Source organism: Herpailurus yagouaroundi, unplaced genomic scaffold (genome assembly GCF_014898765.1).
Source record: "Herpailurus yagouaroundi ecotype Mexico unplaced genomic scaffold, PumYag 160, whole genome shotgun sequence".
NCBI classification, from domain to species: Eukaryota; Metazoa; Chordata; class Mammalia; order Carnivora; family Felidae; genus Herpailurus; species Herpailurus yagouaroundi.
The window spans coordinates 27,067,496-27,092,152 of record NW_024412401.1 but is presented as its reverse complement, the minus strand read 5'-3'; the positions used below and the strand labels follow the sequence as shown (position 1 = coordinate 27,092,152).

The window sequence follows — 24,657 nt, the reverse complement described above, 5'->3', positions numbered from 1 at the left end:
GTCTCTTTCACACCTACTCAACTCCACTGTTGTAGAACAAGAGTAGCTATAGACAATATGTAAATGAAGGGCACGGCTTTTGTTCCAATAAAACTTGATTTACAAAAGCAAGTAGCAGGCCGGAATTAGGCCATGCAGCATAGTTTGCTAACCTCTAGTTAGGGTTTGGATGCAATGACTCAGGTTGTCAGAAGGACCTGGACTAAACCTCATCTAAATTAAACATGATGTCAGAGAATGATGTTGACTAGAGATTAGCTGACCTAACATAGACGGCTTCAGACTAAAAATCAAGAGAGGAAGTAAAATCCTTACATTTAAATGGAGAGCCCAGCTTTCGTAGAAGAAAATAGGATTAACATGGAAAAAAAGAATTACAACATAAAGTGTGCTCAGTAATTCACATTATTTTTTTTTTTCAACGTTTATTCATTTTTGGGACAGAGAGAGAGCATGAACGGGCGAGGGGCAGAGAGAGAAGGAGACACAGAATCGGAAACAGGCTCCAGGCTCTGAGCCATCAGCCCAGAGCCCGACGCGGGGCTTGAACTCACGGACCGCGAGATCGTGACCTGGCTGAAGTCGGACGCTTAACCGACTGCGCCACCCAGGCACCCCTCACTCTGGGTTCAAAGAAGAGTTATCAATCATTGGTCAAGCATTTTAATTGAGCAACTATACAATGAAAGTCATTGGAATACAGTGGTTAATCACATGTTTATCACACACAGCTTCCAGTCCAGTGAAGAAGCTGAAAGTCTAGACACTAAACTGTCACCCAATGTAATTTAAGAAGTGATCTACTGTGATAGATTCTAGCAAAGAAAATTCTGTGTACTGTGAGGGCTTACAGAAGGAGGGTGTGGTGCGTGCAGCAAGTTAGGGAAGTGAATGAACTTCCCTAGTTAGGGAAGTGAATGAACTGAGATGTCAGGCAGGTGGAGAGAAATAGAGAAGTGATAGAGCAAGTTAATTTGACAAATGTATAGCACACCTGTTGGGTGCCAAGTGTCATATAGGTCACCGTGATATGCAAATGAATGAAACTCAGTCTGCACATGGTGGGGGGGGGGGGGGGGACATGGGCTGAGTCATGCTAATTGCTAGCTGTGAAAATTAGATTGTCACTTTAACTGCCCAAACCTCAGCATCTTAATCTGTAAAACAAGAAAATCACATCAATCTTGCAGGATTATTGTGAGAATTAAAAATATTTAGAGCCCTTAGCTCACCGCCAGGCACTTAAGTCACAAGTTTTGTAATGACCACACTCTTGCCACACAAGAGTCAGTATGACATAGTATCAGAAGCAGTGTTCAAATTGTTCAAAAAGTCACTGTTTTCCATCAGACTGCCTACGTTCAAATCCATGTCTGAAATTTACTAGCTCTATGACCTTTGGCAAATGACAAACTATCTAATCAGTAGTGTCTTCATCTATAAAAGGAAGAAAATAAAAATACCTCATAAGTTTCTTGGGAGAAGCAAAGGAAGTAATGCACAAGAGGAGTGGAAGGTGGTTAAATAAACAGCTAGACTACGTATTATATACATGCAAGGTGCTATACCAGCAGAGATAAAGAGTAAACTGTTTATGGTTTTGTTCTAGATAGGACAGTGAAGCTAGTTAAGACCAAAGATTTCAGATAGAAAGACTTGGTCTGGGCCTTAAAAAATGAGTAGGTGTTGAGCAGACAGAATGCTGTTAGCTTTGCCTTGCTCAAGCTACATGGCTGCAATTTGCAACTGTGAGAATGCCAAGAGGGGCCTAAGGCTTAAGGAGAATATTTTAAATGTGTGTTGATTTATTTTGAGAAAGAGAGCATGCATGCAAGTGGGGGAGGTGCAGGGAGAGAGAAAATACCAAGCAGGCTCCATGCTGTCAGCTAGGAGCCCGACACGGGGCTTAAACTCACGAAGTGTGAGATTATGACCTGAGCCTAAATCAAGAGTCAGATGCTTAGGTGCCCTGAGAATATTTTAAAAGACTAGTGAGTTTATTGTAATAAGCATCTTCTCTCCAGTTGCTGTCATGAGCCACAAGGCAGGTTAATAATAGCATGGGCTTCGGCACTCGGTTAAGTGGCCGACTTCGGCTCAGGTCATGATCTCGCGGTCCATTGAGTTCAAGCCCCGCGTCAGGCTCTGTGCTGACAGCTCAGAGCCTGGAGCCTGTTTCAGATTATGTGTCTCCCTCTCTCTCTGACCCTCCCCTGTTCATGCTGTGTCTCTCTCTGTCTCAAAAATAAATAAATAAATAAATAAATATTTTTAAAAAATTTTTTAAAGTGGGGGGGGGGGCGCCGGGGGGGCTCAGTCTGTTAAGCATGGGCTTCGGAATCAGACAGGCTTGGGTTCTAACTCAGTCCCTTCTGCTTGTAACTGTGTGATCTTATGCCAGTTACTTTGCTTCTTTAAGCTTCATATCCTGATCTTTAAAAAGGAAGTAATAGGGGCGCCTTGGTGGCTCAGTTGGTTAAGCATCCAACTTCAGCACAGGTCATGATCTCACAGTTTGTGAGTTTGAGTCCTGAGTCAGGCTTTGTGCTGACAGCTCAGAGAACTGGGCTTCAGATTCTATTGTCTCCCTCTCTCTGCCCCTCCTCCACTCTCTCTCTCTCTCTAAAAAATGAATAAGTGTTTAAAAAAAAGAATTTTAAGGAAGTAATAATAGTGCCCCCTTCATGAAGGTGCTATGAGGAATAAACAAGATAATGCATGTAAAACATGTTTGGCACATAATAAATATTCAGTAAACATTAGCTACTGTTATTGTTGGTGCCTCATTAAGGTTATGCTGGCAGAGAACATTAGAATTTGTTTAGTGTATGGACAGTTACATTAAACACATGCCTTATGCTTTATCACCTACTCAACAGTGGGATCTGCAAAATATAACATAAACCACCACATTCCCCTATGTGGGAATGATTGCAGGTTTCTACCTCTGTGGCCCCAATAACTTTGAAAGTTGTACAAAGTAGGCCCTCAATAAATGTTGAATAAATTAGTGAGGAATTTGTTTCACTGATCATAAAATAAACTTTTCTCTAGTTACAGACATGAGGCATACTTCTGTAAGTCTATAAATAAATAAGTACCCCTGTAATTTCACCAGCAATGGGACGACCATTGTTAGTATCTTGATACATTTTCTTCCAAAGTGTGTGTGTGTCTGTGTGTATGTGTGTGTGTGTAACATATATGATATATGTTGAGGATCACAACATTTAAAGTAACTATATAGATATTTAATTTGATCATACCATACAAAAGCTTTTTCTCCATTTGTCATATGAGCATTTGTATTGTTTTATTAAATATGCTTCAAGGGCATCTGGGTGTTTCAAGGGCAATTCAGTCGGTTGAACATCCAGCTCTTGATTTTGGCTCAGCTCATGATCCCAGGGTCATTGGATTGAGCCCCATGTCAAACTCCGTGAGCATGGAGCCTGCTTAAGATTCTCTCTCTCTCTCTCTCTCTCTCTCTCTCTCTCTCTCTCTCTCCCCTTCTTAATCTCGATCTCAATCTCTATCTCTCCCTCTGCCCCTCTCCCAGCTCATGATCTCTCTCTCCAATAATATATATATATATATATATATATATATATATGCTTTAAAACATGATTATACATTGCATAATATCCTATATGGGTGGCCATGTAATTTGTTTATTATTTATTTTATTGCCATATTGTTATATTTTTATCATGTTACAAAACTAATTCATCTTAAATATAAGTTGTTACCATATTTAGTGAGTCCTTAACCTTTTGGCATTATTGACAACTTGAAAGCCTAATTTATTAAAAAATAAATAAAACTGTAAACAAAAAAAAAGAGGGGTGCCTGGGTGGCTCAGTTGGTTAACTGTCCAACTCTATTTCTGCTCAAGTCATGATCTCATGGTTCATGAGTTCAAGCCCCGTGTGGGCCTCTGTACTGACAATGTGGAGCCTGCTTGGTATTCTCTCTCTCTACCCCTTCCCTGCTTGTGTTCTCTCTCTTTCTCTTTCTCTGGCTCTCAAAATAAACTTTAAAAAAAAAAGAAACTGTATTATTTTCTTCATCAAAGAAAATTACCTATTTAAATAAAATGCTGCCTGGGGCACCTGGGTGGTTCAGTCAGTAAAGCAATCAACTTTGGCTCAGGTCATGATCTCACGGCTCGTGGGTTCGAGCCCCATGTTGGGCTCTGTGCTGACAGCTCAGAGCCCAGATCCTGCTTCAGATTCTGTGTCTCCCTCTCTCTCTGCCCCTCGCCCGCTAGTGCTTTGTCTCTCTGTTTCTCAAAAATAAATAAACATTTAAAAATTATTAAAAAAAATAAAATAAAATGCTGCCTACAATTTCAGGAGTTTTATAAACTTCATGAAGCCCAACCATGGATTCCTGTCCCAGGACTTCATGTCAGAATCAATAATATCAAATATGTTAACATGAAGCAGAACACAAAGTACAGGAACTATAATTTAACAGTTGTGGAGAAGTATCATCTCTAAAATACTGCTGACTACAGGATGTTCAACTATTTTTATAACGTGGCCCAATCCCAGTTCAATCTTATATTGGAAATAATCTTAAATTTAGATGCTACGTTAATACTTCTGTACAACTTTCATGAAAAATAGTGTTGCACGTGCTGTATCTTTATTATCCTTGGCGACAGAAAGCCTCTGCAGAGCTCCCAGGGTGCTACTTCTCCCCACTGCAAGGTTGTGCACTATATTAGTGTGAGAACTATTAATAGTGTGTCTACCCCTGCTCCCCTTCTCCTCTGTGGCTCCTAACTGTCCCACATCCCATTCCATTTGAGCAACTATACAGCATGATTCAGCACTGAAAAATAGTTATCTAAAGGAAAGAGATAATTTCATAATTATACCAAATATAAATTCAACAAACCTAAAATATAGCATAAAACAGATAAACAGATGTATTCACTGCTTTGGATCGGGCATATTTCAATCTCAAGATCCAAGGGTTTGTTGTTGTTGTTGTTAAAAATTTTTTTAACATTTATTTATTTTTGAGAGAGAGACAGAGCATGAGCAGGAGATGGCCAGAGAGAGAGGGAGACACAGACTCCGAAGCATCCTCTGGGCTCTGAGCTGCCAGCACGGAGCTCAACGCAGGGCTTGAACCCACGAACCGTGAGATCTTGACCTGAGCCAAAGTCAGACGCTTAACCAACTGAGCCACCCAGGCACCCCTCAGGATGCAAGGTTTTATCTTGGCCTTTGTGTAGTTCTAACCAAGGAGCACAACCTTTAATTTATTATCTTTATACCTTTGTCTGATATGCAATTTATAATAGGCTGACTCCACATGCGAGTTTATACAGTGTCTGAAGAATTTTGATAGGTTCTCAACATAAAGTAAAAAATTGTTTTATGTCCGTTGTTTCCATACATTTGCTTCTGAAGTTGGAACAATTACTTATGTGAAAGCTAGGATATGAAAGAGCAGGTACGTATCTGCACATTTCTATGTACATGTTAATGACGATGTGTGTTTGGAAAATTCTAAATCACTATTAGGTCCCAAAGAATGATGGAAGAAGAAAATTTTGAAAACAATTCTAAGAATAATTTATATTAAATATCTTTTTTTTTTTTTTTTTTCCCTCCCTCATAGCTACATCATCCCTCTCAAGGCTTCCGCTTTGGAACTGTCCGGGAAAGCAGTGCTGAAGATTATGTGAGGCAAAGCTTCCCAGAGATGCATGAGTATATGAGAAGGTACAACGTCCCAGCTACCCCTGATGGAGTGGAGTTTTTGAAGTGAGTGTCAACCTCTTGGGTTCAAAAAGTTCTTACTGAAAGAGAAATCTTAGCTACCAATATATAGTATGTGTTGGTTTTTTAAAATGACAGCTAAATATACCCACTTTGTGTTCCGTAATGCCTCACACTGTGTGAGATTGAGAAGGCAGTATGGAATAGTGTGCATTTAATTATGTGACCTAGATTACTAGTTACCTGCATAGTCCCCAGTTGGCAGTAGCTTTGCTCAAAGTGCCAGTGGGGTCATTAGCGTAGCAGATGGTGGGGGAAGTAAATGTTGGCTTGACATCACCGAGGAAACAATGGTGCTGAAATGATCAAACAGTCAGGGAATGTGGCCAGAGGATAAAGTGTCCCAAGGCAACCCTTCCCTGCACGGTGAATCTCTAAGCCCATGGACTGTCTCCTTTGGCCATAAGGAAATGGAATTTATCTTAGAGATTTCCTGTAGAAAGGAAATAAGATAAAAGGCAATGATTCCCATGCCTGCATTCTTCTCATCAGAATTTATGAGAAGCAATCAAGAGCAATCACATTGCCATGGCAGATTATCAGAGCCTGTAATTCAACGAAGCTGAATGCAAAGGAGGATGGTGCAGTTAGGGATTCGCTCATGTAGTCTGCCTGGGAGAAGGGGATGAATGGCTCCTGGTAGGCACCACAGCATGAGGGTGAGCAGTCCCATCTCCCTTGTGCCTGATGGTCTCAGGACAATGACATACATTCAAGCCTCCAACCCCTAAAATTGTGCTGCCCAGGAAACTGGTTTATCTATGGTCAACCACAGTAATCCTCCCAGTGGATGAAGGGACTTGCCACTTCAAATTCTCTTTTAAGGAAGAAGGGAAACAGGGGCACCTGGGTGGCTCAGTCAGTTAAGCATCTGACTTCAGCTCAGGTCATGACCTTAGAGTTTGTGAGTTCAAGCCCCACATCAGGCTTTCTGCTGTCAGTGCAGAGCCCACCTCAGATCCTCTGCCCCTCCCCTGCTCATTCTCTCTCTTTCTCTCTCTCCCCCCCAGAATAAATTAACTTTATAAAAAAATAAGAGAAATAAATAAATAGCTTCATGGGACATAAGGGCTTTATGTTTCTCAAGAACTCTGGTGACAGGCCCCTAAAACTACTTACAGACTTTTTACAGAGTCTAGAGAGGAAGCCTTGGGTTCTCAGATTTATAACATTCTGTAGGGTGTGTAAGCACTAGGAAATGGCACTATCAGTTTTGCAAGAACACTAAAATGTTAGAGTCCATCTGTAACACAGAGTGTAGTGCTCCTTTGCCTTCCAGCCCTTCTTCAGTACTCTTCTGTAGTTCAAGCAAATTCATGGCTGAGAGAGAGAGTAAGATGTCAGGGAGATGGCAGTGGCTCCCAGCTAGATAGTAATCTGACAAACTGGGCTCTTTTGGCAGTGTGAAAGAGCATGATGAGCCACTACTGTGGCAGTCCCCAGGTCCACTTGACTCAAGCTATTCATTTATTCTGGAAGCTTCACCTGAGAAGGCCCTGGTGCTCAGAGTTGTCTCCACTCTAGTCTGGAGAGATGAACTCGTTAGAAAAGCAGGTATACAACTGACACGTGAAAAAATGCTCAACATCACTCATCATCACGGAAATACAAATCGAAACCACAATGAGATGCCACCTCACACCTGTCAAAATGGCTAACGTTAACAACTCAGGCAACAACAGATATTGCAAGAATGTGGAGAAAGAGGATCTCTTTTGCACTGCTGGTGGGAATGCAAGCTGGTACAGCCACTCTGGAAAACAGTATGGAGGTTTCTCAAAAAATTAAAAATAGAACTACCCTACGACCCCACAGTTGCACTACTAGGTATTTATCCAAGGGATACAGGTGCTGTTTCGAAGGGGCACATGCACCCCAATGTTTATAGCAGCACTGTCAACAATATCCTAAGTATGGAAAGAGACCAAATGTCCATCAATGGATGAATGGATAAAGAAGATGTGGTATATATATACAATGGAGTATTACTTGGCAATCAAAAAGAATGAAATCTTGGGGCACCTGGGTGGCTCAGTCAGTTGAGCATCCGACTTCAGCTCAGGTCATGATCTCACAGTTTGTGGGTTCGAGCCCCGTGTTGGGCTCTGTGCTGAAGCATAGAGCCTAGAGCCTGCTCCTAATTCTGTGTCTCCCTCTCTCTCTGCTCCTCCCCTGCTCATGCTCTGTCTCTCTCTCTCTCCTTCAAAAAATAAATAAAAATACATTAAAAAAAATTAAAAAAAAAAAGAATGAAATCTTGCCATTTGCAACTACATGGATGGAACTAGAGGGTATTATGCTAAGTGAAATTAGTCAATCAGAGAAAGATAAATATCATATGACTTCACTCATATGAGGACTTTAAGATACAAAACAGATGAACATAAAGGAAGCAAAAATAATATAAAAACAGGGAGGGGGACAGAACATAAGAGACTGTTAAATAGAGCACAAACAGAGGGTTACTGGAGGGGGTGGGTGGGGGATGGGCTAAATGGGTAAGGGGCATTAAGGAATCTACTCATAGATTATATATAGCTATATATATAATAGTCTATATATAATATATCTATATTATATATAGATAATATATATAATTATATATAATATAATCTATATATATAGATTATATATAGCAAATCATTGTTGCATTATATGCTAACTGATTTGGGTGTTAAATAAATAAATAAATAAATAAATAAAAGCAGGCACAGATGAAGACACTGAGACCTTAAAGAAGCAACTTGTCCATGGTAATCTAACTAGCAAGTGGCAGAGTCTGGATTAGAACCAGGTGCCTAGAATCCAATCACTGCTGCAGGCCAGTCTAGGAACCATAACAGAAAAGCAGGTCCTTGATACTCAAAGAATAGTCCATGTTCCAGCAACATCCATGTTCCAGTTAGCACTTGGGAATTTGTGAGAAATGCAGACAGTCAGATCCCATCTCAGAAACTGCATTTTAATAAGCTCCCCAGGTGGTTCGCTGATGGAGGTAGGTGAAATTGTTATACAGGCAGAATTTACCATTAATGCCCTCTGACTCCTTATCTTTGGGCTTCTCTCTCCACTTTTGGCCCAGTCACTGGATATGCTCTCGGCCACGACTCCAAGAAACCACAGTCCTTGTATTACCGCCCCCGCCCCAATATCCCAGAGCCCTGACCTGCAGAACACAACCTCTAGAGTCACCTATAGTATATGTATTATTGTCGTGTATGTATTATTTTGTGGTGTGGGTATTATTAAGTGAACTCTCAAAAAGACAGCAGGATTCTATAATGGGAAAAACAACCAGGGGCCCTGCCAACTGTAAGGATGATTCAGCCAGTCTAGAAGCTGCTAATACCTGGATCACACCCAGCCACATCCTCACAGTGATTCAGGGCCCCATGGGAGTCTGTGAGCTAATTGCTTCTTGCCTTCCTGTGCCATAGACACCTGACATAACTAACTCCACTTTGCAGTCCAAAATCAAGAGTAATTATTTAAGGATACCACTGAGACTGGACCTCAGCAATTACTGGTTAGAAAAACTGAACCCCAATTTTTTTCTATTGTTACTGCTACCTCAAATATTTGCAGAGTGTTGGTAAATGGTAACTTGTTGCTGTGTAGCTCCCAAGGTACATTCTGTTTCTGTGGCAGTAAAACTTTTATTGGAGAAACATCTTTCAGCTTGATTTTTATTTTATTGCCAGGATTCCATTAAGGTTCCTCATCATCAGCTCATAGGAGACAGTTCACATCCTCAACCCTTTCTGAAGCTTCCCACAGCTGTGGAGCTGAGAGATGTTTTTTTATTTTGGTTAACGTTAAAGACAGTCCTCATTGCGACTTAAATCCAATACCCCTAGAAAAGGGAATGCATTTTGAATAAGCTGTTCACTTCCTGGAAGAGCCAAAAGAGGAAGCAGTGGTCATTGGCATTAAGAAGGGAAGTTGATCTGTTTACTCTGTGTCCATGTAAATATGTACTTCCTTCCCACTGATGAATCTTAGAGGGGTCTATGGGTGTCTTTTGCTTTTAGATTTTTGATGGGCCCTAGCCATGTTCTATTCTGAGTTTGAGGCCACTCCACTGTACCGAATTCCAATAGACTCATCTTTGGCTCTAAGAGAGGAATGACTGAGCCCAGATGGAATAGAGAAGGGTTATTCTCTTTGCCAAAATGGTTGGACAGCCCTGAGGGTCGGAAAGCCTTTCTCAAATGGATGTATGTCCTATCACTTTCCAAAAAGGATTTGCGGTGGCTGAAAACAAGAGTCATTGCATACACTGTAAATAGTTACTTTGGAAACTCCTCCTTCCTTGCCTCCTTTCTAAATGGGAACTCATCCAATGCTCAAACATCTTCCTCTTCCTCTGCACCATCTCTGTGCCTACATTCAAAAAATGGGGAGAACACATGAAGAACGCACAAGGCATCTGTTGGCATCTTGAGCCCAGTCCACGTCTGATTCACTGATACAGGCCAGGGACACCTACCTTAAATGATTCTTGCCTGAACCACCTCCTAGGATGGGAGTGAAACGTGATTCTCTGGAGGTATATTAATAAAGCAGATCACTGAGATCTATTACCTGTGCTTCCCCTCCCTATTTATTGAATGCTAGCTCATGGGCTTTAAAGAGACCTCAACCATCTTTTCCCTAGGAGTGCCAGATCTCATATTTGTATTTCCTTAATATGTATTCCTAAATATGAAATGATGTCTGATCTCTGAAGAATATGATAGTGATCATAACAGAAAAAAATAAAATTTTCCATATATTGATTAATGAGACCACCTGGTTCCAACACTTACTAGCTATGTAACCTGGATCAACCTGCATGCAACCTGTACTTTGACTCTCTGAGCCTTGTCATCTGCTAGAATGGGATAATACCAACCACTTCAGAGTCATTATGAGTGATACAGGGTGCACAGAATAATAAATACCATGTCTCACACAAAGGAGTCATTCAGTTAATGTAAAAGAAATGAACCGTGGGGCACCTGGGTGGTCAGTCAGTTAAGAGTCCAGCTCTTAGTTTTGGCTCAGCTCATGGTCTCAAGGTTCATGAGTTCGAGTCCTGTGTAAGGCTCCACGCTAACAGTGTAGAGCCTGCTAGGGATTCTTTCTCCCTCTTTCTCTCTCTACCCCTCCCCTGCTTGTGCTCTCTCTCTTTCTCAAAGTAAATAAATTAATTTAAAAAAGAGAGAGAAATGAACCTTTCCATTTAATTCACAGTCGCTCTGGCTTTGTTGTTGGATTTAGTAGTAATAAAAGGAAATGGTAGATAAACCATTGGAAAGATGTCATGCTGTCTTAGAAAAGTATCTGTTTCCCCTGATCTGTTCTCTACGGGTCAGGGAGTTGTCAACAGGCTGAGTCAGCAGCTACCTAGATTGGGCTGCCCTTTGTGACCAGGTTTCTGTCCCCTAAACAAAAAACAGCTGTCAACCTTTCTGTCCATTAATGAATCATTTTTCTCTTTTCTTCTCTTGGTCTTAAATATAGGAATGATCCAGAGAAACTAGACGCCTTCATCATGGACAAAGCCCTTCTGGATTATGAAGTGTCAATAGATGCTGACTGCAAACTTCTAACAGTGGGGAAGCCATTTGCTATAGAAGGTATTAGCCAGTCACTCTCGATTCCCTTTAACACAGGATGTGCTCAGTTTGCCAACCTCGCAAGTCAGAAATGCAAAAGTCAGAGGCAAAATGCTATTCATCTTCCCTTGTTTTCATTTTCAACTCATAAGCACTTAGCTATTAAGTTGCTGAACTTAGGAATTTATTTTTCACCTATCCCACAAAAATTTATTTGCCCAATTACTAAAAAAACAACAACAAAAAACATTGCTGTTACCCAAATGATGTTGCTTCAGATTATCTGAGAGGGGTGGCAAGCTGACACTGTAACAATTTTCATTTAACCTGTTTTTTCTTATGACCAAATCCTTTAATGAATCCGGCACGAAACTAGAATGATTGCATTCTACAACTGGAAGGACCTCAGTGTTGATTTACTCCAATCTACTTGTTTTATCCACAAGAAAATCCAGGGACATTACATCATTTTTACATAATCACACAATTAGATGATTATCCTGGAATAATCGTCTAAACCTCCTGGTTCCTAAACACATGCTTTTCCACTAGCTGGGAAAACAATGGAAAAAGAAATCTCCTTCTATACCTTAGGAAGCTTTAAGAGTCCTAAACAAAACCTTGTTTGGGACCTCAGGTTTGCCTTTCTCCCCACTGGCAGCAAATTTTGGCTCCCAACGTGATCAACCAATCAGTCAAACTTCAGAACCAAAGAAGGATTGCTTTGTCAGTCTCTCCTTTCATTCTGGACAGCAGTTGATACATGGAGCTGATAGTTTGAACCAGCAAATTTCACATCTCCCAATTCCCAGCTTCCCTTCTCTGACAGTACATGCTGGCTCTCAAGACAGCCATGCTCACTTGTCAGAAAACACTTTGACTTGAAACAGTCCCATGGGGGTGCACAAGCCCTATTTCCAGAAAACTCTTCTTTCCTATATGTTAACTAGTGTATCAAAACTATTCTGATTCCAATTTCCCAGCCACAGTTGGTTTCTGTCTTCCCTAAACGTATCAGCAATTTTTTTACTTCAGTCTTTGTTTTTGTGATGAATGAGAATGTAAGAGCTGATGCTGTTTCTTCAAGCTTCTCCTAAGAGAAATCAATCTTTTCTCCAAGCAAAATGACCTCCACCTGAACCAGGGATAGAACCCAAGAAGAGAGAGATTTAGTGGTAGTTGTCTTCTCTTAAAACTACAATCTGAAATAGCAAAGTCTGAAAAAAAAAGAAAAGAAAAGAAAAAGAAAAGCAAGAAACCAAAAGAACATTTATTATATAAACCCATTTTGACGTAACAATGGAAAAAAATCCCATTTTTTGTGGCATCTGGGGATATGGAAGAGATGTTAGATTTTTTTTTCTGTCCTAGATGCACTGGGTAATTGAGGTCCCTTCTGCCTTTAGCAGCTACTAACAATGAATCATTTGTAGCGGGCATAAGAATGAGGGACTCCATTCTCCACCTTTGTCTTCAGGGTGCAACCCTATCTTGTCAAAAGACAGTGGTGAGATGGCTTTTTGCCTCTGCTAGACCCCTGTGCCAGATGCCACACAATTAACTCCCCACTGGTTTCCTGTTTACATTTCCATCTGTGCTCCTGAGACTTAGTGTCTTACAGTTCCCATCATCTCCACATACCACATTGTTTTCAAAGGGGATGAGGACAAAATGGCGCATGAAGAGCTCTCTCTGCAAGAGAACAGAAAGACTGCAGATTTGAATAGAAAACATTCTCATCATTGTTGGTTTATTTTAAAAGGAAAAAAAAAAAAAAACATTGCTGGTTTAGTCTGGATAAGGTGCAAATCAGAAAATTTAATTCAGTACTGCCCCTGCCAACAAGTTCACAGCTTACAAACAGAACTTGGTAAAACACAAAGGGAGGATACTTATAAGTTACAAAAAACGGTGTGATCGAGATACTAGTAAAAGTCTTGATTGCTGCTTTAAAAAAAAAATTAATCTTCTAACTTTTTAGGGAGTATTTCTCTCAATGCAATTTTAAAAAATATTATATGCTTTAAGAACATATATGTTTCTTGAACTTATAAAGATATGGAGTTATTAATTAATCAGACCTTATAGTTATATAAAAATGTCATGAAAGCAATTTATGACCAATTCTTACCCTTTTAGCTTACAGAAATGTTTTATATATATGTATCTGTATCAACTGTGTTATAGCAGGTATGTAATAGACGATGTATTACCTATGATGTAACTCATTAGGTTAAATCTGAAATAAGTACTTAATTCACTTACTGATGTAGTTCGTCAAAGGATCCTGAGAGTCTGCACCTACTTTCCCAAGTGCTTAAATGGCTTTGAGAACTTAAGAGGGAAAACAGTCCTTGGATTGCTTCATGTTGAATGTACCTTCACTTTATATAGTATTGATATCACACCAACTGCTTGTGACTACTGATTCCCCCTCCCAGCTTCACCGTTCTGCATTTATTTAGGCTTAAAAGGTAAAACTGAGGCAAATGTGAGCCAGTGGCTTCACTTTGATTTTGAAACCTTTTCCTGAGGACTCAGCACAGCAAACCAAAACTATTAAGAATTCAGAAGCATGTGGAAAGCCTTTCGTCATATTAAATACCACACATCAGGGACACAAAGACATATAGGGTGCTCTGGAAAAGAAGAAAGTGTTGAGATAAATGAATACATGTCCCAAATTTATGCATTGGAGTTAGCTGACAATAAAGGTCAAATGAGAAGAAAGAGTAATGGAACTGCACAGTAATGATTTGTGACCTTTCTGCCAAAGACCTTTGCCTGTTTTTGAGTTTGTTCCTTTACTTGCTTTCCGCTGATACGTAATATAGTGCCGGAGTCTGAGCGCTTGGGTTAGAACAGAGCTGCTGTTACTAACTGTGCCCCATTGGTCTGGTCATTTCATCTGTTCTCCAGGCTCCTCATCTGCATGATGGGTTTATGAATAGTACATCTAGAGTGGAGCTATTGTGAAGGTTAAGTAAAATAATACAGGTAAAGCATGGACAAGCAGATAGTGCCCAATAAATTATTATCATCCGGTATACTGAATTCATAGATTGAGACCAATTCCCTATAAAATTATTCCAGATAGATAGCCTTCACATATCTCAACTTCTCTCACACACTTCTCTCTCCACTTTGATGTTCTGGGGGTAAGAGAAACCTATTTTCTCAATGGCCATTGCCCCAGCGTAGCTAAATACAGTATTCTAAGGACAGACAGCAAAAATGAATTAACCTTTCTTCCTGAAGTCTTTTTAACCCTATCTAAGATCTCATTTTCAAAATATCTATTTCCCAACTATATTTCAGGAAGATTCTTTTAGTCTATGAATTTCTAACTATACATTTGCTAGCCAAAATATATTTCTACTACTCTTAGCTGAGTAAAGCTGATTTATCCATGGGGAAAAGATCAGGATTCTGTTCTGAAAATTGTTCTCTTGGGCTATTAAGCTGTATCCAATTTCCAGGGTGCCTGATGCCTTCATCTTTAGGGTTGAAGGATTCCATTTTGCTTCATCCATCAACCACAAAATAGTCAACCTCGTCTTTATTGCAAAGCCACGTTTCTAATGATAATGAAAGCAACTCAGGCTGCTAGGTTGAGTCAGCAATTTAAAAATCAGAATTCTTTGACCAATGAACACAATCAAATTTGAAAAGCAACTGATAAAAAGGACAGAAATGAAACCTTCAAGGTTTTACTATTTTATGTTTCTGAATAAAGTGGATTTTTATGTCTTTTAACAAATACCTCTTCTAATCACCACTAACTTTTTTCCTATTTCTCCCTTTGTTCTGTATGCATAGTTTGTTTTAATTGGTTCATAATTATTATTAATGCCAATAATCATTTAAATGCCAATACTCAATATCCATATTAAAATAGAAAATTAAAAAGGACAGTAATCTATTTTTAGCAGTCAGTTGCAAATTGACATGATGGAATAGGGTGATTTAATATTTATTATTTCCTATGTAATAATTTTTTATAAATGTCTCTCTGCAAATTCAACATAGCTTTTTCCCCAAGGCATTTTTAATACTTCTGTTGTAGTGCCAAAAAACTATTCTTAAAATATGTAGATTCATCGTAAGTATTAATTTCAGCTTTTTAAATTTTACATCATGTTTTTTGTTTCCTCTACCCCAAATGCCACTATCAAGAATCAGTCTAAGATGCCTCCTCTTACCCTTCTCATCTGGTAGCAAGATCGCATTCCTCTGAACTCCATAGAGTTTCATCCATCCTCCTCATCGCATCTGGTTTTTATATTTTACCTTGTTGAATTTATGCATCATTTACCTTGCCTTCCAGAAAAGTCCTATAACTTTCTACCACATTATGTACTTATTTATGTCTGTCTCCTCTCCCCCTTACCACCATGAGCTTCATGAGGATAGAATTAGTGTCTGACTTAACTTGGAAGTCTCCACAGCCCTTGGCAGAATATCCGGCACAGAAAAAGCATTCAACACGTTTGTGGAATTAATGAACAGATGAATAGGTGTGCAACAAATGCTTATCAAATGAGAACTGAAAACAGTTCTGCCATTATTACACTAACCTAGGCTGCAGTTGTTGGCTTTGAGAAGATTTTTAGGAGAAACAATATAGTCAGGGAGTGTCCTTGCTAATTAATTCCCTCATATAGGTACAATCACATACCTATTAGGGCTGTGCTTATGCTATATTTACACAATTTATTGAAAAGTTTATAAACAAAATCTGCTTATGAATAATATATACTTGTGTCTGCTAAAAACAAACCACCAGTTTAGATGATTGTGTTTTTTTACTGAATTGCCTGGTTTGGGGAGTTGACATCAATATGACTGTAGTGATAGGGCCTGTGTTGAAGAGGAAATAAGCCATGTATTCTCTTGTCTTGCTCACATGCTGTCCTGGACACAATGGAAAGAGCATTGGTTTTGCACTCAGACAGACCTACTTTCAAATGCTAGCTTTGACAACTATGAGCTCTGTCACCTCGGGCAGTTTACTTACTCAATCTTTAAGTCTCTAAGTAATATGTATTATGCCGTAAGTTCATATAAGGGCTAGACACATATGGAATATTATCTGGTACACAGTAGGGCTTAATATGTTCTAGTTCTTGTTATTAAATTCCAGAGTGATTTAACTGAACTGTATACCATAGTCTACAGTATTCATCTAGTGCATGAAGCGCAAAATGGGGTAAGGTACGTAAAAAGTTTATTAGAGAACATGGTATATAGTCATCTCTCAATTCACATTAGAAATTGTCATGGAAAATTACTGCCTCAGGGAAAATACAGTAATATTCAGCAAACCTGGCCTACTTACCCTGACCATCAAGCCATTTCTACCAGACAGTTCCAATTCCTCCTGCTATATGTTGTATATGCCCCAGTTCTCTCTCATGGCATTTATCTCACTTGTAATGGTATAATCATTACATGGTGCAGTGAAAACTATCTCCCTGTTAAGGTACATACTCAATGACTGCAGGGACTATATCTGCCTTGCTCACTGCTGAATCCTGACCACTGAACACAGTGCTTATTCACTCAAATATTTGTTCAGTGAATGAATGAGTGAATGAATGATTGCATGAGTCAGTCAGTCATTGAATGTTATTAGACACTTGACCGTTACTGTGTCTGACATGTAAATAAGGGCTGAATGAGTGAATGTACAACTGAGTTGTCAATAGCATTCATTATAATAAAAGTTTCTAAAGAAAACTGCTTACTTCCTTATAGTTACCTATTATAAAAAAATGTTATTTAATGATAACATCAGCAGAAGAACAGGCTGCCTATTTAAAGTCTTTTCTTGTCAGTCTTGCTTTTCAAACCAAAACTACTAGGCACAAAGTAGACACTCAAAATAGCTTTTTGGATGGAAAATTCTAATCATGCTCTTGACATTGTCATCATTTCCTTAACTTGCCATTGTTAGGGAACAAACAAAATTATCAGGGGAAAAACACCATACAGCTCTTTAAAACTCAAATTTTTTCTGCATTATTTTTTTTTTTGTCTTTTATTGGTTATAAACGTATCTCAAGCCTCATTTTTTTAAAAAAGGATTTGTGTATCCACAATAAAAAAACAACAACAAAAGCTAATGTCCTTGGAAATAAATTGTAGGATGGAATAATTATAGCGAGCGTTTGTTTTCATGAAGCATCTTTGAATTCTTGACAGCATTTTAGTCTTTATCGGTGAAAAAAGAGCTAGCTGTACCTTTAATTTATCTTCCTCAATCATCCTGAGGGCAAAACATCTTTTTTTGACCATGCTGTCCAATAGTTAAAGACAAAATGTAGTTAATTAGCTTTTTCACATGGTTCATCAAAGAAAAGAACAGTGAATTAATAGCTTGGAAGGGAAGTAAAGCCGCACAGAGTGAGAATACAGAGTCCATGCTGATAAATAAAACTCTGACAACACATTACATCCACCTTTTTGCTCCTCCTTAGTCTTCCCCCCTGCCTCTCTTGCCTTAAATAACCACTGTCCTGGATATTTGGCTTATCATTTCCTTGATTTTCTTCTAACTATACTTTTGCCACATACATACGAATTCCTAAAAATAGACTGTTTTGTTGTGAATGTGTTTACATTTACACAATGGAATCATGCTGGAATCTTCTGGGACTGATCTTTCTTATTCAGTATTGCTAGAAATCATCCATATTATCCCATGTAGTTCTAGTTTATATGTTTCACACTGTATAATACTACAATTGTGTAAACATTCCACAATTTATTTATTCATTCTCTTGTCAAAGAAAATTTGGGGGGCACCTGAGTGGCTCAGTTGGTTAGGTTTCTGACTTCCCTTCAGGTCATGATCTCACTGTTCGTGAGTTGGAGCCCCACATCTATCCTCTGGCTCCCTCTGTCTCTCTGCTCCTCTCCCCCTCTTGAACACTCTGCCTCTGTCTCAAAAATAAATAAATATTTTTTAAAAACATTTGGGTTGTTTCCAGTTTTTGCTATTACATACAGTGCCTCTAGGAACATTCTGGTACATATTCCCATGTGGTTGTGGAGGAGCTCTTTAGGAATGTACATAAAATTGCTCATGTTAGAGCATGTAAATGTTTAACTATACAAAATAATAGCAAGCTATTTTCCAAAATGGTTATATCAGTTTGTATTCACAGAAGCAACATGTAAGTGACCTACATCTTACTGACCTACATCTTCTCCAACACTTGGTATTACCAGACTCTCTCTCTCTCTCTCTCTCTCTCTCTTTTTTGACATGTTTTTGTGGATGTTTCAGTGCTCATGCTATATTCTATGCTTACATGGTCTCATTATTAATAAACTAACAAAAGTGACCAATGATAAGAAAATGCCATAAACAAGAGATAGTAATTAATCCAATTTTGTGTGTTCAAGGTTCAGAGGAGGGGTTTAGGAGAGGTGGATAGGGAGTCCTAGCCCTGGTAAAGGCCTCAAAGATAGCTTCTCAAAATTACCTTGAAGGGTAGGGGTGCCTGGGTGTCTCAGTCAGTTAAATGTCTGACTTCGTCTCAGGTCATGATCTCACAGTTCATGAGTTCGAGCCCCACGTCAGGCTCTGTGCTGACAGCTCAGAGCCTGGATCCTGCTTTGGATTCTGTGTCTCCCTCTCTCTTTGCCCCTCTCCTGTTCTCTCTCTCAAAAATAAATAAACATTAAAAAAAATTACCTTGAAGGCAGGGGCAGAAGGCCTTGGAATACAATGTGCCGCTAGAACACAGTGTGCAGCCCATTCCTCTCCTTTCCAGACTCCTCTCCTTCTCAGAAAGGCAGCAGATCCAAGGTAATCATACCTTGGACATCTCTGAGTCCTTTCAAGGAAAGATAGTGAAAGCTCACCCTACCCTTGTTACCAGGTCTGATGGCAACATCACACAATCGTGGCAACCTCTTAGGCACCTCTCAGGCGAAAAGCTGATCTGAGATTATATTTTTTTCTAGGATATGGCATTGGTCTTCCACCCAACTCTCCACTGACCTCCAATATATCCGAGCTAATCAGTCAGTACAAGTCTCATGGGTTCATGGATGTGCTGCATGACAAGTGGTACAAGGTGGTTCCCTGTGGAAAGAGAAGCTTTGCTGTCACTGAGGTAAGGGAAAAAGTGCTGATAATGTTGATGCTTCATAAAGCCTTACTTTGAAGGATGTGACGAAATGCACTGTTACATGTGTCTTGTGGTACAAACCAGGCCATTACCTCTACTAGAACTCACCATGATATTTGAATGACTCCTACCTTCACTTGAAGAGTGCCCATTCCTATAGGAATTTGCAATAACACAAGTTTGTCTTATATTTAAATGTGATGCTATTTTGATGAGTAAATGTCTGAATTTCCATTTTCTTCTATATGCAATATTCTCAAGTGCAGAAGAAATGCTGTTCAAATTACAGCAATAGTATCTGAGATTCTCATTAACTATGTTCGGTTTAGGGGCATCTGGGTGGCTCAGTCGGTTGAGCGTCCGACTTCGTCTCAGGTCATGATCTTGCGGTCCGTGAGTTCGTGCCCTGCATCAGGCTCTGTGCTGACAGCTCAGAGCCTGGAGCCTGTTTCAGATTCTGTGTCTCCCTCTCTCTCTGTCCCTCCCCCATTCTCACTCTCTCTCTCTCTCTCAAAAATAAACATAAAAAAACAGTGTTCAGTTTAAGTGTTAATTGCTGGTCACAAGGTGGACTTCAGACTATCCTTCAAGATCCAATCAAAGCTATTTTCCCGATAGTCCAAAGATGAATCCTTTGTGGGTTTACAAAAATAGACACACTTTACCCAGTAATTCTTCATTACTGGATCATAGATTTTTTAAACTGAAAACAGCCAATACCTTTCTTTTACAGATGGAAACTAATACCCAAAGGTCCTAAGTGATTTGCCCAAGGCAAACAAATAGTCAGAATCTACATCTTTCTGTTGCAGTGCTCTGCTTTTACAATGTAATCGGAAAGAAACCATCAAAGTGGTTAATTAAGATAGACTAAAAGATATAAGAAGAACCATGGGTTCAGGTATTTAAAAGAGAAGCCAAATAAATCGGTACAAGGTCAGCCAGACATTTCCAAAAACTATAGCCAACAACAATAATGGCTTCATATAGCCTCTATTTGTCAACAACTCCCAAATTTGTATTTCTACACAGACTCTTCTGAGCTCCAGAACCATATGTCTACCTTCCCGTTTGACATCCCTACTTGGATATCCTACAGGCATCTCACATTTAACTTGTCAAAAACTGAACCCTTGATCTTCTCTCCTAAATCTGCTTTTCCTCCTGTGCTTCACATCTTGGGTAATGGCGCCTCTGTCCATTCCAGAAACTGCCAAGGATCCTTAATGCTTCCCACATCTCACCTTCCGTATCCATCAACAAGCCATAGTTTTTCCTTCTATAAAATATGTCTCCAGTATGCCCGTTTATTGCCATCTTCGCTGTCATGGCTCTAGTTCAAGCCATCATCCCTCATCTCGGCCACTGCAAAAGCCGCCTAACCGCTGTCTGTTTTCATGTCTGCCTTTCTCCAATTTATTCTCCATGTGGCAGATCACTCTTCAACTTAGAAGCCTGCATTGGCTTCCCGTGTTAATTAGGGAACAATCTGAAATGCAGAACATGGCCTGCAGTGCCCTGTGGGACTTGATCCTGCCTACAGCTTCAGCCTCGTCTCATGCCACTTTCCCCTGGCTCATTACAGCCCCACCACAGTGGCCATTTGAGATAGAGATACGCCAGTGGCTTCTGTGCATTGGCATCTCAGCACATGCTATTACATCCTCCTTCCCCAAAAGTCTTACGCCAGGCATTTACCAGCTAATGCCTTCTCATTATAAATTCCCAGCTGAAATCTTGCTTCTCCAGAGCCTGCCTATAATCCCTGTGCCAATCTGAGTCATATCTTCCTTTTTAACCTCATATTGTATCTCACTGAGAAGATAGTCATAGAACAAAGATTTAAAGGAAGCAAAGAGGAAAATGGGGAACTAGGGAACTAGCATGTTCTGTTTTTTTACTATGTGACATAAGCTGTACTGGGGACATTAATTCATTGGTTCTCACTACAACCCTGTTAGGCAGGCATTTTTATCGTTATTTGGAGAGGTTTGCATGGCATTTTCTAAATGAAGTAAAATTGGGCTGATACTGGTAGCTGAATTAAGTCAGCCGAGAAAGGAAAAAAACCAGTTGCTTAAATTGTGCAAAGCAGCAGTTCACTTGGTGTTTTCTACCATTTGCTGTGACCGTGGTTAACTCATGCCAAAACTTCCAAGTGATTCAAAGTTGACAAAAAAGACATCAGACAAGGCAAAAGGAGCCTCTCAGTCATGTCCCCAAAGCCAGCCATATGGAATGATCTGAACCTGCTTGATCACACGAACACCTCCAGGCTGTTGCCACTTCAGAGGACCATCAGACTGAGATATCAGCTGGAGGGACCATCTGACTCCACTGGACAAACCTCCACTGGAGGTACAGGACTCTGCAGACTCAGAACCTAACTCCACCAGGCACATAGAGGGGAACATCCTTCTGGAGACTAACATAAATCTATTTATTCCAGTATGAAAAGAGCTACCACAAAGCATGATAAATTTGAAGCCATATATTTCTGGACTTGTATCCTGACTCTACCAATTAACAACTGAATGACTTAGCTGCTATTAAGTCTCAGTTTCCTCATCCATGAATGAATATGATAACACCTGCCTTGCTATTTTGTTCTGAGAAGAGGAGACCATTTATGGAAAGACACCTGACACAGGGGCACCTGGGTGGCTCAGTCAGTTCAGCATCCAACTCTTGATTTCAGCTCAGGTCACAATCACGGTTCCTGAGTTCGAGCCCCATGTCAGGCTCTGTACTGGCATTGCAGAACCTGCTTAAGATTCTCTCTCTCTCTCTCTCTCTCTCTCTCTCTCTCTCTCTCTCTCTCCCCCCCTTCCCCTGCTCTCTTCTCTGTCTCAAAATAAATAAATAAATAAACTAACTAAAAAAAAAAAAAAAAAAGAAACCTGACACAAGTAGCAAATGATGGAAATATTAATATACAATCAGTGCAGGGAGAATGAAATCATCATGATGGATTAGACCAACCATGACTCATCCCCTAGGACTGATGATGGGACGGCTTCCCTTGAAATACATGGTCACATAGAGAAGACCTAAACAAAAGCAGCATTCCCTTAGGAAGAGGGACACGGGAGAATGGATGCCAAATAAGCAATCACTCACCTATTCCATACCCACTCCATAAATGGAAAAGTTGCTTCCTCTCTCATCCCAACCACTTCTTATCTGTACAATGAGGTGTTTGGGTTTTATCATCTGCAAGAGCCCTCCTAGCTTTGATCCAGTGGATCATCCTGAGATAATATTAATATTCTTTACAGTACAGCATAATGGTTCAAAACATGGGCTTGAGAGACCGTTCTGGATTTGAACCCTATTGGCTGTGTGATACAGGACATGTTAGTTGGCCATTCTGAGCCTCAGCTTCTGCAAATTGGGGATGATAATATCTACTTTATAGGATTATGGTGAAAATTAAGGTAGATAGTGCTTGTAAAATACTGAACTATGCCCAGATATGGTAGCCACAAGATCACTTATGTTGTTAAGGATTTTGAGGTTTCACTATAAATGTTCCAGGATTTTTATGAATTTAGCAGCAATTTTGAACAAAACCAAATTACATGTGGACAAGTAAGAAGATAAGTTTTGAATAACAAATAATCATTAGAAGCCATAAACTGTTCAGGTCATGCATACAAAATACACTAAATTTTTTTTTTCCAACCATGGTTTTTAGCAGGTCAAATTCAGGAGAGAAGCATTTGGGAAATTCTGGATGTAGTGAAATAGAAGCAGTTGGATAAGAGACTGACATCAGGATCAAGTTATAGTTAAGACCACCCTGGGCCCTCTCTCCTGGTCAGCTGAATTTGGAAGGGGGAGAGAGGTAGGACTGAGGAGAATGGAAGGGAAGTGTATCATTAATTGGAACCTCAGACAAGAAAAAAAAAAAAAAATTCTGTGTGTAAGGTAAGCAGGCCGCCCCCAACCTCGGGGAATCTTCTGAACACGCATGGAGCTGTTTTTTCTCAGGAATGGTGCTCTGCAGTATGGTGCATCCTGGTCTGTGCAGTAGTAGCAAACTGCCATATGATGATGCTCACCTGTGTGCATTCAAACAGCAGTGTGTATCCTTGTACACCAGCCGGCACATTTGTCTTGAACAACCTATGACAGAATTTCAGGATGTCTCCCTCACCAAACCCAAAGGCAGAATATAATTAAATGAAACCAGTCTTGATCTCATTGGCTGAGCTTGGGCTCCTCTGTGAAGGCCCTCTGCCTGCTGGATTTCCCTTGGCTCAATCCATGAATTTCCACCTGCTTTTTTTTCCCCCAAGCTTTCAGAAAAGGTCAGAAGAAGGAAGCATTTACTACGTAAGTGCTTTGCTTCCCATACCTTTTGCCTCAAATGCCGTACATTGCTGGGCTGTGATAGTGTGGAAACCAGGACCAGCCCTGAAATCTGACAAGCCAGATTAGAAGCCTGCATCTACCATCAGCTTGCTTAGGGCAAATCACTAACGCAGCTCAGTCTTAGCTTCTTCATCTCTTCAGGGGCTTCTTGGGTGGAGTAAATAAAATAGCGGTTTAATGAACGTGTCCCACCTCCTTCACCACCCAGGGGGAGGAGTTCTGCAGGGTACCTCTCCCAACAGGTGCCCTTGAGGAGGACATTCCTTCGTTTATCTCTGGCCCGACTCTCCATTTTCCATGTCCAGTCCTAGTCTACATATGTTGCCACAGAGTAATTAAACACCCTTTCACTCCGAAAAAATAACCTACTTTGGCTAGTAAGCGATATGGTCACCTAGTAACACTATATGAAAGCTGCGTTTTCTTCCTATTTCTGGTAATTGGACATTAGTATTTCGTCCCCTGTGAGGACTTTGATCTATTCACCTCCCATCTCTTGGCAACCCCAGAGCTGTCTAGCTGCAGTCTCTCTGAAGGATAAACTCATTTTTTTTGAACTTCAGGGCTTTATCTGGTCCCCCAGAGTCACCTAGAAAATCGCACGTCCAATTCTGCCCACCAGACTCCGGCAATTCTCAAAGGAACTGTAAATGACCTCAGATGTTTCTTCACGATGCTCCTAGCAGAGTTGTGCCTACGCTCACAGTAAACTTCTTGTCCATCAGTTCCACTGGGGAAAAC

General features: G+C 40.1%; 1 protein-coding gene across 2 annotated transcripts in view; it reads left to right on the top strand.

Annotated features, from left to right (window-relative positions):
* Nucleotides 1–24,657, top strand: part of GRIN3A (glutamate ionotropic receptor NMDA type subunit 3A) — a 167,449-nt gene that overhangs the window by 103,787 nt on the left and 39,005 nt on the right. For both annotated transcript variants that reach the window (XM_040481856.1, XM_040481857.1), the window contains exons 4-6: nucleotides 5,638–5,783; nucleotides 11,304–11,419; nucleotides 19,373–19,524. In XM_040481856.1, the coding sequence (XP_040337790.1) occupies nucleotides 5,638–5,783; nucleotides 11,304–11,419; nucleotides 19,373–19,524 (414 nt within the window). The remainder of the gene's footprint in view (nucleotides 1–5,637; nucleotides 5,784–11,303; nucleotides 11,420–19,372; nucleotides 19,525–24,657) is intronic.